Source organism: Ranitomeya imitator, chromosome 2, assembly GCF_032444005.1.
Source record: "Ranitomeya imitator isolate aRanImi1 chromosome 2, aRanImi1.pri, whole genome shotgun sequence".
Taxonomy (NCBI): domain Eukaryota; kingdom Metazoa; phylum Chordata; class Amphibia; order Anura; family Dendrobatidae; genus Ranitomeya; species Ranitomeya imitator.
Window position 1 is genome coordinate 250,247,039 of NC_091283.1, and position 13,616 is coordinate 250,260,654.

The window sequence follows — 13,616 nt, forward strand, 5'->3', positions numbered from 1 at the left end:
GAGAAGGTGTCAGGAGATCTCCCCTATGATGTGTAGACGCCGGTGAAGGTCTTGTGCTCAGTCTTGTTTTATCCACCAGTATTATATGTTTTATACTTGTGTAATGAGAACGGTGGAGATGGCAGGATTAGAGCTGATCATAGATGGGACTTCTCCTTCTGTCGGTGACTTTCATAATATTTGTTTCAGGGTGAAAATCTGACCCATATTAATACTAAAGAGACATATGTGAGGGGGGATGAGCGGTGTAAAGAGGAGATTCCTGCATATGACTACCCAGGTGAGTAGTAACCACTAAATGCAGAGAAGTCACAGATTCTTCTCATCACTGGCTGTGGCTGCTTTATCGGTGGTGTAGTCCGGCCGTATTACCATGATCACCATTTTGCCTCTAGACCACAACATTCTCCTCCACCCAAAACTGTTCAAATGACTTTGGGCATTGAAAGCCCTTTTCTATAGAACTTACAACCTGGTAGATCCACCTCCCCCCTGGGTTTAGGAGACGCTGTTACCTGCCCAGATCTGTAAACTATAAAGCCAAATGACAGCGTACGTAGAATGTGCTGACAAGATAGAAAATCACTTGAAGAAAAATATTGTGATGGTCCTGTAAGAGAAAGCGGAGGGTAATGATGCTGTTGGCTTCCTTAGAACCCTGAGATCTTATCAGATGATTCTCCCTTCTCTCCCTTCTGTGCTGCTGAATGTGATCATATGGTCCCTACAAGACCAGGTCCCATCTTTCTGGCCAAACGTTACTTTTATGATCGACAACATTAACCCTTTAAGCCCCAAGGGTGGTTTGCACTTTAATGACCGGGTCAATTTTTACAATTCTGACCACTGTCCCTTTATGAGGTTATACCTCTGGAACGCTTCAACAGATCTTGGCGATTCTGACACTGTTTTCTCGTGACATATTGTACTTCATGATAGTGGTAAAATTTCTTCAATATAACGTCTGTTTATTTGTGAAAAAAAAATGGAAATTAGGCGAAAATTTTGAAAATTTTTCAATTTTCCAAATTTGAATTTTTATGCCCTTAAATCACAGAGATATGTCACATAAAATAATTAATAAGTAACATTTCCCACATGTCTACTTTACATCAGCACAATTTTGGAACCAAAATTTTTTTATTTAGGGAGTTATAAGGATTAAAAGTTGACCAGCAATTTCTCATTTTTACACCACCAATATTTTTTAGCGACCACATCACATTTGATGTCATTTTGAGGGGTCTATATGATAGATAATAACCAAGTGTGACACCATTCTAAAAACTGCACCCCTCAAGGTGCTCAAAACCACATTAAAGAAGTTTATTAACCCTTCAGGTGTTTTACAGGAATTTTTGGAATGTTTTAAAAAAAATGAACATTTAACTTTTTTTCACAAAAAATTTACTTCAGCTCCAATTTGTTTTATTTTACCAAGGGTAACAGTAGAAAATGTACCCCAAAAGTTGTTGTACAATTTGTTCTGAGTACGCTGATACCCCATATGTGGGGGTAAACCACTGTTTGGGCGCATGGCAGAGCTCGGAAGGAAAGGAGCGCCGTTTGACATTTCAATGCAAAATTGACTGGAATTGAGATGGGACGCCATGTTGCATTTGGAGAGCCCCTGATGTGCCTAAACATTGAAACCACCCACAAGTGACACCATTTTGGAAAGTAGACCCCCTAAGGAACTTATCTAGAGGTGTGGTGAGCACTTTGACCTACCAAGTGCTTCACAGAAGTTTATAATGCAGAGCCGTCAAAATAAAAAATCATATTTTTTCACAAATATGATCTTTTCACTCCCAATTTTTTATTTTCCCAAGGGTAAGAGAAGAAATTGGACCCCAATAGTTGTTGTGACATTTATCCTGAGTACGTCGATACCCCATATGTGGGCGCATGGCAGGGCTCGGAAGGGAAGGAGCACCATTTGACTTTTCAATGCAAAATTGACTGGAATTGAGATGGGACACCATGTCATGTTTGGAGAGCCCCTGATGTGCCTAAACATTGAAACCCCCCACAAGTGACACCATTTTGGAAAGTAGAGCCCCTAGGGAACTTATCTAGATGTGTTTTTACAGCTTTGAACCCCCAAGTGTTTCACTACAGTTTATAACACAGAGCCGTGAAAATAAAAATTCTTTTTTTTTTTCACAAAAATTATTTTTCAGCCCCCAGTTTTGTATTTTTTCATGGGTAACAGTTAAAATTGGACCCCAAATGTTGTTGTGCAATTTGTCCTGAGTACGCTGATACCTCATATGTGGGGGGGGGAACCACCGTTTGGGTGCATGGCAGAGCTCGGAAGGGAAGGAGCGCCATTTGGAATGCAGACTTAGATGGATTGGTCTGCAGGCGTCACGTTGCATTTGCAGAGCCCCTGATGCATCTAAACAGTAAAAAGTGACCCCATATTGGAAACTAGACCCCCCAAAGAACTTATCTAGATGTGTGGTGAGAACTTTGATCCCCCAAGTGTTTCACTACAGTTTATAACGCATAGTCGTGATAATACATTAAATAAATTCATTTTTTCCCACAAAAATGTTTTTTAGCCCCTAAATTTTTATTTTCCCAAGGGTAAACCCCTGTTTTGGCGCACGGCAGAGCTCGGAAGGGAAGGAGCACTGTTTTACTTTTTCAATGCAGAATTGGCTGGAATTGAGATCGGATGCCATGTCGCGTTTGGAGAGCCCTGATGTGCCTAAACAGTGGAAACCCCCAATTCTAACTGAAACCCTATCCGAAACACACCCCTAACCCTAATCCCAACCATAACCCTAACCACTCCCCTAACCTTGACACACCCCTAACCCTAATCCCAACCGTAAATGTAATCCAAACCCTAACTTTAGCCCCAGCCCTAACCCTAACTTTAGCCCCAGCCCTAACCCTAACTTTAGCCCCAACCCTAACTGTAGCCCTAACGCTAGCCCCAACCCTAAACTTAGCCCCAACCCTAGCCTTAACCCTAGCCCTATTGGGAAAATGGAAATAAATACATTGTTTAAATTTTTTTATGTTTCCCTAACTAAGGGGGTGATGAAGGTGGGTTTGATTTACTTTTATAGCGGATTTTTATGATTGGCAGCTGTCACACACTAAAAGACGCTTTTTATTGCAAAAAATATTTTTTGCGTTACCACATTTTGAGACCTATAATTTTTCCAGATTTTGGTCCACAGAGTCATGTGACATCTTGTTTTTTGCAGGACGAGTTGACGTTTTTATTGGTAACATTTTTGGGCATGTGACATTTTTTGATAGCTTTTTATTCCGATTTTTGTGAGGCAGAATGACCAAAAACCAGCTATTCATGAATTTCTTTAGGGGTAGGGGCGTTTATACCATTCCACTTTTGGTAAAATGGATAAGGCAGTTTTGTTCTTCAGGTTAGTACGATTACAGCGATACCTCATTTACATAATTGTTTTATGCTTTGGCGCTTTTATATGATAAAAACTATTTTATAGAAAAAATAATTATTTTTGCATCGCTTTATTCTGAGGACTATAACTTTTTTATTTTTTCACTGATGATGCTGTATGGCGCCCCATTTTTTGCGGGACAAAATGACGTTTTCAGCGGTACCATGGTTCTTTGTATCCGTCTTTTTGATCGTGTGTTATTCCACTTTTTGTTCGGCGGTATGATAATAAAGCGTTTTTTGCCTCGTTTTTTTTTTTACGGTGTTCACTGAAGGGGTTAACTGGTGAGCCAGTTTTATAGGTCGGGTCGTTACGGACGCGGCGATACTAAATATGTGTACTTTTATTGTTTTTTTTTAATTTAGATAATGAAATGTATTTATGGGAACAACATTTTTTTTCTCTTTATTTGGGAATTTTTTAATTTTTTTTACACATTTAAAAAATTTTTTTTTTACTTTGTCCCAGGGGGGACATCACTGTATAGTGACAGATCGCTGATCTGACACTTTGCAGAGCACTGTGTCAGATCAGCGATCTGACGTGCACAGCTGCAGGCTTACCAGCGCCGGCTCTGAGCAGGCACTCGGTAAGCCACCTCCCTGCAGGACCCGGAAGTAGCCCCGCAGCCATTTTGGATCCGGGGCCTGCAGGGAGGAGACACTCGGTACAAGGTGAGCACATCGCCTTGGACCGATCATCTTAGGGAAGCACGCAGGGAGCCCCCTTTTTTCCTCCAAAGATGGGGGGGTGCGTCTTACAAAGCGTACATGCCTTACCGATACCATGGGTGTCGGCCGTAGGCTGGGATGAGGGGGTGTCTCCAGGTGCCCGGCGGTTGCTGGCCCATGCTGCGGGTGTCTCCGGTGCCCAGCAGTGCTGTGTGGGTGTCCGGCGCTGCCCTGGGCTCTGCTGACATTTTGCATTAGGCCACAGCCTCGGTAACTCCTCGGTTCCCGGTGGACTCCGGAAATATGGCTGCTGCCTGGGGTAGCGCATGCACAGATGTGATCTCAAGAGATAAGATTTCAGCGCTGAGATCTCATTTCTCAAGATCTTGGTCCTGTGGTCACATCTACACATGCGCCGCCCCCGGCGGCAGCCATATTCCCGGAGTGAACCGCACATGCACAGGGAACCATGGAATTACTGGGGCTCTGGCCTGTTGCAAAATGTTGGCAGAGCCCCGGGCAGCGCCGGACACCCACGCAGCACCGCTGGGCACCGGAGACACCAACCAGCCGCACCGGCCAGCAACCGCCGAGCACCCGGAGATACCTGGCAGCAGCACTGGACATGCACCAGCACAAGACCAGCGCACCGCACATCGGAGCCCACTTCATACTAGCCTGCGGTCTGCAGCATCACCCCACTCCTGCCTCCTCCAGCAGCGACCCTGGGACTCCGCTTCACCGCAGCCACCACCCCTTGTAAGCAATAAGACTCATGGATTATAAGAAGCACCACCATTTTATTAAAAAATATTTTTTTCTTATTTTTCGCCTCAAATTTGGCGTGTGTCTTATAATCTGGAGCGTCTTATAATCTGAAAAATACGGTACATTTATTCCCGCCTGCAGGAGATGTGTTGGCTCCAGCCCTGGTTTCATGGATTCACTCCACCTCATAAATTACATTTTGTTTTTGATCCTAAGAAATTCAGATTGTGCAGTAATCTCTCCTGAAATGGGGAGCAATATTATTTTCTCTAATCTTCTGGTCAGGATTCATAGTAGCTCCAATGGTCCACCATAAATGAATGCAACTCTGGTTTACGGTTGTGTAATCTGTATTTGTAGTTTTCAGTTAATGGGATTCTCGTGCTCTGGGGCGAGGCTGTGGGCGAGGCTTTATGTGGTGCTCTGGGGCGGGGCTTTATGTGGTGCTCTGTTTACATATTCATCGGTATTGGCTTATGACAGGTTGCTGATCCCTCACTGACCTGCCCCCATTTTTACATAATGCATATAATAGTGTTGATATTGTTGATAATGCCTATAATATTGTGTCTATTGGGAGGCTTAGAAAAAAATTACATCCAGCAAAATGCCACCACCGGCGCCTGTCCAGTAACATCTGTCTCTTGCTTATTACTGGATGTGATTTTTTTTCTAAGCCTCCCAAAAGCCACAATATTATAGGCATTATCAACAATATCAGCACTATTATATGCATTATGTAAAAATGGGGGCAGGTCAGTGAGGGATCAGTGACCTGTCATAGGTCAATACAGATGAATATGTAATCAGAGCACCACATAAAGCCCCACCCATCGGCCACCCAAAGCCGCGCCCCAGAGCACCACATAAAGCCCCGCCCACATCTCCGCCCCAGAGCACGAGAATCTCATTAACTGAAAACTACAAACACAGACTTAACAACAACCACAAGACGGATTTCATCACCAGATGTCAGTGTAATCAGTATAACGGCACCGACCTGACAGTGTCTGTAGTCACTGAGCACAATCGTGCTGATAGGTTCCCTTTAAAACATCTCCCCTCTGCACTATTATACACAGTTCTCTTTAAATGTGTAATATTTCTTCTTGAAACTCATCTGACAGAAAATATTGGAGCCTCCGATAGTTTAGATTGTGAAGTCACCGAGCCCCGTGCTCTAATTACCCCAGAGAGGTTTCACCACTAGCTGCTCATTTATTACTGATGGAGACTGTTCAGTTTGAGCATTTCAGTAGATGTTATTGTCTATAGTCAGTTTCTGATTACAGTAGTGTCCAGAATCCTCTGATATATCCTCTTCCTGCAGCCAGTTTTGTGTTCTTAATCAGGCCCCATTTTTACAATCTGACGTGTGTCACTTTATGTGGTGATAACTTTGGAATTATTCACAAAGGATAATAGAAAACAAATGGATCTTACAAATTATTTTCCAGCTTCTCACAATACCCTACATACGATTGTACACTACTCTCTGGGCACACGGCAGTGTTCAGAAGGGAAGGAGCGCCATTTAGCTGTTTGAATGCAGATCTAGCTGGACTAGTTTGCAGATATAATGTATTGGGAGCACTGTTCGTGGTCAACTGGCAGCTCAAAAGATCTCCACCATGAACATGCTTGGCACTATCTCCTCTGCTTTCCATATCCCAAGGATTGCCTTGCTCATCGCCCTTTAACACCATTACATGGATCAGGACTTACACTGGGACCCCTAGGCTTGGACCATGGCGTTACCTGCTATTCTGTGGTATTAGATGGCAAGAAGAATAGTCAGGTAGCTGGGTCAGAACCAGAAGGCCAGAATACAGAATCAAAAGACACAAGAGTAGTCAGTAAACGGACCACGGTCACAACAGGAAACAAATACACAAGCCGCAAGCTGAGCACAGAGGACTGAACCAGAGGAGAACAACGCTGATTCTGGCAGATTCCGGCCATGTGCTTTGAGCTTTAGTAGGGTGTGGTACTTTCCAGTTGGCTGAAGTAGGGAGCAGATTACTCCAGCTGGACAGCAGGAACAGATCCCAGATGAGATTGGACACACCATATGCAGAAGCCCTAATATGACTAAATGACAGAAAACCAGAATAGTCGAAATCCCCATAAAGTGATTCCATTTAATAAATTAATTCACTGAGGGTTATAATCTATACATATGTGGTCAAAATTGTTGGTTCCCCTCGTTTAATGACAGAAAAACCCACAATGGTGACAGAAATAACTTGAATCTGACAAAAGTAATACGAAATAAAAGATCTATGAAAATGAAGAAATGAAAGTCAGACATTGCTTTTCAACCATGCTTCCACAGAATTTAACCAAAAAATAAAACTCATGAAATAGGCCTGGACAGAAATGATGGTACCCCTGAAAATAATGTGACAAAGGGACATGTTAAATCGCGGTGTGACCACTAACTATCATCACAGGTGTCTGCAATCTTGGATTCAGTGAGTGGTCTGTATATTGGGCTACAGATACTCACAGTCAAAAAAGAGTTATTTCGTAAAAATAAAGTTATTTGAAAACCTGATATTACACGAAAATCACAAACAAAATGATAAAAACAGCTTATCAATAACAAGGCACATAGAGAGCTTCTGTGTGAAGGACAGAAAAACAGTGGCACTGAGAAAAAGCAGGCTGGGCAAGCAGAGGTCATAAATCTCCACCTCAATAAACTTCAATGCAATAGTAAAAAAGTGCATAGTGCAAATAAGGTGCAAACATTATACCAATTATCCGAAAAAGTAGAGGGTTTAATATGGCTTAATGTAGAAGAGTATACATCACTGTAAATAAACCCATTAGCCAAATATCACTAACGTAGGGTTAAAAGTGACACTCAAAGTCCTGCTTACCCATCTCGCCTGTCAGCGTGTGTCCAGGGCAGCCACGACGCGCGTTTCGCGTGGGCTTCTTTGGGAGGCTTCCTCCTGAATGTGCGTCGGGGCTGCCTTGAACACATGCTGACAGGCAACATGGGTAAGCAGTAGTGATGAGCGAATATACTCGTTACTCGAGATTTCCTGAGCACGTTCGGGTGTCCTCCGAGTATTTGTAAGTACTCGGAGATTTAGTTTTCTGCGCCACAGCTGAATGATTTACATCTGTTAGCCATCTTGATTACATGTGGGGATTCCCTAGCAACCAGTCAACACCCACATGTACTTATGCTGGCTAACAGATGAAAATCATTCAACTGCGGCGCTGAAAACTAAATCTCCAAGTACTTTCAAATACTTGGAGGACCCCCGAGCGTGCTCAGGAAATCTCGAGTAACGAGTATATTCGCTCATCACTAGTAAGCAGGACTTTGTTTGAGTGTCGTTTTTATCCTTAGGGTAGTGATATTTGGCTAGTGGGTTTATTCAGAGTGATGTATACTCTCCCACATTAAGCCATATTAAAAAAAACAGGAATTTACTACTTAAATTGTATACACTGGCGATCCACCAGAAAGGATACTGGTAGCAAAAAACTGAAAAAGCTGCTGGTGATTGTACAGGCTCTGTGTACTGTTTCCTGTTTGTGCACTAGTGCTATTAAAAATGAAAAAAAGGGATTGTAATCACCTGCGCTAATTACAGTTGAAGAACAGAGTTAATAGTTTGGATCAACAAATGTACTTACATATGCGGCTGTGGTACTGCGTCTGTCCACTGCATGTGGGGAAGTCAACATAGAGGGTGGGTGATAAGTTTGTCAGTGATATAATCGTACCATCCCAGCTGGGTTCTAGAACCTGTAATATAATGAGCCACTTACATCTGATTTTTATATACCGTATATACTCGAGTATAAGCCGACCCGAGTATAAGCCGACCCCCCTAATTTTGCCACAAAAAGCTTAATGACTCGAGTATAAGCCTAGGGTGGGAAATGCAGCAGCTACCGGTAAATGTCAAAAATACAAATAGATACTAATAAAAGTAAAATTAATTGAGACATTAGTAGGTTAAGTGTTTTTGAATATCCATATTGAATCAGGAACCCCATATAATGCTCCATAAAGTTTATGATGGCCCCATAAGATGTTCCATATTAAAATATGCCACATATAATCCTGTATAAAGATTAATAAAGGCCCCATAAGATGCTCAACAGACAGATTTGCCCTATATAATGCTGCACAAACGTTAATTATGGCACCATAAGATGCTCCATACAGACATTTGCCCTATATAATGCTGCACAAACATTGATTATGCCCCATAAAATGCTCCATAAAGACAGTTGCCCCATATAAAGCTGCACATACATTGATTATGCCCCATAAGATGCTCCGTGTAGACATTTGCTGTTGCTGCGATAAAAAATAAATAAATCACATACTCTCCTCTCGTCGCTGTGGCCCCCGGCACTTGCTATAGTCTCCTGCTCCCCGTTCCACCGCCGGCCGCCACTGCGTCTTTCGCGTCCTGTGCACTGACTGATCAGGCAGAGGGCGGCACGCACACTAATTCTGTCATCGCACCCTCTGACCTGAGCGTCACTGCAGAGGATGGGGAAGACACAGCGGCGGCGGTGGAACGGGGAGCAGGTGAATATCGCGCACTGCGTTATACTCACCTGCTCCTGGCGCGGTACCTGCATGTCCCTGGTTCTCCGGTCGCTGACAGCTTTTTCCTGTAGTGAGTGGTCACATAGTATGGCTCATTACAGAAATAAATATGCGGCTCCACCCCTATGGGAGTGGAGTCTGGTCCATATTCATTACTGTAATGAGTGGTATCATGTGACCGCTCACTACAGGAAGAAGCTGCCGGCTCCGGGGAACCAGGGACACCGCGCCAGGAGCAGGTGAGCATGATTACACAGCCGCCGCTCCCCCTCCCCTGCTGACCCCTGGGTATGACTCGTGTATAAGCCGAGAGGGGCAATTTCAGCCTAAAAAAATGGGCTGAAATTCTCGGCTTATACTCGAGTATATACTTAATATATCAGTGTTAAATGTATAAATGCGCTTACTCAGTGTACCCGAAGGATAATGGATTCACCTTGAAGGGACAATAGAAGTGGTGGGATATGTTGTTGTTCCACCGTGGATAATTGGAATAGACCTCTAATTTCCAGGGGCCCGTGCTGCTAATGCTGGAATAGGTATAATATGTAGATTATGGTAATCTCAGTTCAAAAACGCACCGTTTTGAGGAGATATGCTGTACACTTACATAGTTAATCTTCTACCAATTTGATGGAGTATAGATAGGTTCCAGATGGAGTCTTTGCGCTGATTGTAGCATGGTTGTCTGGATATTTAATAATAATCAACACTGTACTCAATTTAACAATCTAAGACAGGGCTGAGATTTACGTGTGGTACGTACATACAGTTGCTGGTTTTTAAACCAAAATAGCAGTACCTTGCTTGTTGGAGCGTTGTTGGTAATCTGCGGTCCGTGGGGCTGTTAGTGGTGTGAATAGTCTTGCTGGAGTGCCGTTCCTAAAGGTGGACCACAGCCGCGAGTCCACCTGTAGATACAGCGCGGTGGCGGTAGTTGTCGGTGGCTGCAATCAAGAGGAGGAACTAACGCTGAATCAGTGGAGACATCGGCGCCTGGTGTGCTCCAGCCGGAAGCAGTGATGCGCGAATTGAAGGGGAGGAGCTAAGCATGACATCACGAACTAGCGAGGACAAGTGCCAATGAGATCAGTGGGATAGCCAACACGGTTTAGGGAAATCGTTCTCTCTTCATCAGGACTTTGATGCATTGGTACGCCCTATCGCTCGCACCCCTTCTATGCTAATTAGATTGCATGTCACCTGTGCCAAGTATTACTTGTTGCGGCGGAGGATAAACTTAGTATTAGAATGATGTCTGTCTGAAAGGATGGGTGAATGGGCTGTATCCTACAAGTAATTGAAAAAGGGCAGAAAATAAAACAAGTGCTTGCCTAGTTATGAATGGGTAGATAGAACTAGAGGTAAATAGGTAGGAGGACGCGAATAGAATTTAAAAGAGATTTATTTATTTCAATAATTAAAAAAGTTCCTCTAGAAATAGCATTTGTGTGTAAAAAAGAATTTAATTAATATGAGAGAATAAAAATTATAAAATATGTTTATAATTCAGATGAACTGCATAGATTTAAATACCGTATATACTCGAGTATAAGCCGAGATTTTCAGCCCAAAATTTTGGGCTGAAAGTGCCCCTCTCGGCTTATACTCGAGTCACGGTAGCGGTGGGGTTGGCGGGTGAGGGCGCTGAGGTATACTTACCTAGTCCCAGCGATCCTGGCGCTCCCCCTGCCGTCTCACGGTCTTCTGTGCTGCAGCTTCTTCCCCTCTTCAGCGGTCACGTGGGACCGCTCATTAGAAAAATGAATAGGCGGCTCCACCTCCCATAGGGGTGGAGCCGCGTATCCATTTCTCTAATCAGCGGTGCCGGTGACCGCTGATAGAGGAAGAGGCTGCGGCACCGAAGACCAGCTGTGACAGGCAGAGGGAGCGTCAGGATCGCTGGGACTAGGTAAGTATGTAATATTCACCTGTCCGCGTTCCAGCCGCCGGGCGTCGCTCCATCTTCCCGGCGTCGCTCCGCTCTGACTGTTCAGGTCAGAGGGCGCGATGGCGCATATAGTGTGCGCGCCGCCCTCTGCCTGATCAGTCAGTGCGGAGAGACGCCGGGACCGGACGCAGAGGAGCTGCAAGCAAGAGAGGTGAGTATGGCTTTTTTTTTTTTTATTGCAGCAGCAGCAATGGCAGAGCTTTCTATGGCACAGCTATGGGGCAGTACTGAACGGCACAGCAGTATATGGCAGCTATGGGGCAGTACTGAACGGCACACAGCACTATATGGCAGCTATGGGGCAATACTGAACGGCACACAGCACTATATGGCAGCTATGGGGCAGTACTGAACGGCACACAGCACTATATGGCAGCTATGGGGCAGTACTGAACGGCACACAGCACTATATGGCAGCTATGGGGCAGTACTGAACGGCACACAGCACTATATGGCAGCTATGGGGCAGTACTGAACGGCACACAGCACTATATGGCAGCTATGGGGCAGTACTGTTGTGAATTCTGTGGCAGAGTTCACTCCTGTGGTCACAAGTGGTACTTCGGCTGATTCTCTCTGGGAGATTCCGTTTGTGGAGGAAAGTGGTACTGCAGCTTCTGAGTTTCCTCCCTCAGGTGATCTGGTGAGGTCGTTAGCTGCTTCTCTACTTAACTCCACCTGATGCTTTGATCCATGCTTCCTGTCTATGTTCCAGTGTTGGACTTGTGTTTCTCTGGATCATTTCTGTGGCCTGCTGCTCTGCATAGCTAAGTGCTTCTTTGCTATTTGTTGCTATTTTTTCTGTCCAGCTTGTCTATTTGTTTTGCTGGAAGCTCTGGGACGCAAAGGGTGTACCTCCGTGCCGTTAGTTCGGTACGGAGGGTCTTTTTGCCCCCTTTGCGTGGTTTTCTTTAGGGTTTTGTGTAGACCGCAAAGTTATCTTTCCTATCCTCGTTCTGTCTAGAATATCGGGCCTCACTTTGCTGAATCTATTTCATCCCTACGTTTGTCTTTTCATCTTACTCACAGTCATTATATGTGGGGGGCTGCCTTTTCCTTTGGGGTATTTCTCTGAGGCAAGGTAGGCTTATTTTTCTATCTTCAGGAGCTAAGCATCGCGTGGTGGTATTGACTGATCATAAGAACTTGACTTATCTCGAGTCTGCCAAGCGCTTGAATCCTAGACAAGCTCGTTGGTCGTTGTTTTTTGCCCGTTTTGACTTTGTGATTTCGTACCTTCCGGGCTCTAAAAATGTGAAGGCGGATGCTCTGTCTAGGAGTTTTGTGCCCGACTCTCCGGGTTTATCTGAGCCGGCGGGTATCCTCAAGGAAGGAATAATTGTGTCTGCCATCTCCCCTGATTTGCGGCGGGTGCTGCAAAAATTTCAGGCTAATAAACCTGATCGTTGCCCAGCGGAGAAACTGTTTGTCCCTGATAGGTGGACGAATAGAGTTATCTCTTAACTTCATTGTTCGGTGTTGGCTGGTCATCCTGAAATCTTTGGTACCAGAGAGTTAGTGGCTAGATCCTTTTGGTGGCCCTCTCTGTCGCGGGATGTGCGTACTTTTGTGCAGTCCTGTGGGATTTGTGCTCGGGCTAAGCCCTGCTGTTCTCGTGCCAGTGGGTTGCTTTTGCCCTTGCCGGTCCCGAAGAGGCCTTGGACACATATCTCTATGGATTTTATTTCTGACCTTCCCGTTTCTCAAAAGATGTCAGTCATTTGGGTGGTCTGTGATCGCTTTTCTAAGATGGTCCATCTGGTACCCTTGTCTAAATTGCCTTCCTCTTCTGATTTGGTGCCTTTGTGCTTCCAGCATGTGGTTCGTTTGCATGGCATTCCAGAGAATATTGTTTCTGACAGAGGTTCCCAGTTTGTTTCGAAGTTTTGGCGAGCCTTTTGTGGTAGGATGGGCATTGACTTGTCTTTTTCCTCGGCTTTCCATCCTCAGACTAATGGCCAGACCGAACGAACCAATCAGACCTTGGAAACATATCTGAGATGCTTTGTTTCTGCTGATCAGGATGACTGGGTGTCCTTTTTGCCTTTGGCTGAGTTCGCCCTTAATAATCGGGCCAGCTCGGCTACCTTGGTTTCGCCGTTTTTCTGCAATTCTGGGTTCCATCCTCGTTTCTCTTCAGGACAGGTTGAGTCTTCGGACTGTCCTGGTGTGGATACTGTGGTGGACAGGTTGCAGCA

The 13,616-nt window shown here is 44.6% G+C and overlaps 1 protein-coding gene across 2 annotated transcripts in view; it reads left to right on the forward strand.

Annotated features, from left to right (window-relative positions):
• LOC138662926 (oocyte zinc finger protein XlCOF8.4-like) overlaps positions 1-13,616 on the forward strand; it is an 866,299-nt gene that overhangs the window by 836,891 nt on the left and 15,792 nt on the right. For both annotated transcript variants that reach the window (XM_069748934.1, XM_069748935.1), the window contains exon 7: positions 190-280. In XM_069748934.1, coding sequence (XP_069605035.1) covers positions 190-280 — 91 coding nt within the window. The remainder of the gene's footprint in view (positions 1-189; positions 281-13,616) is intronic.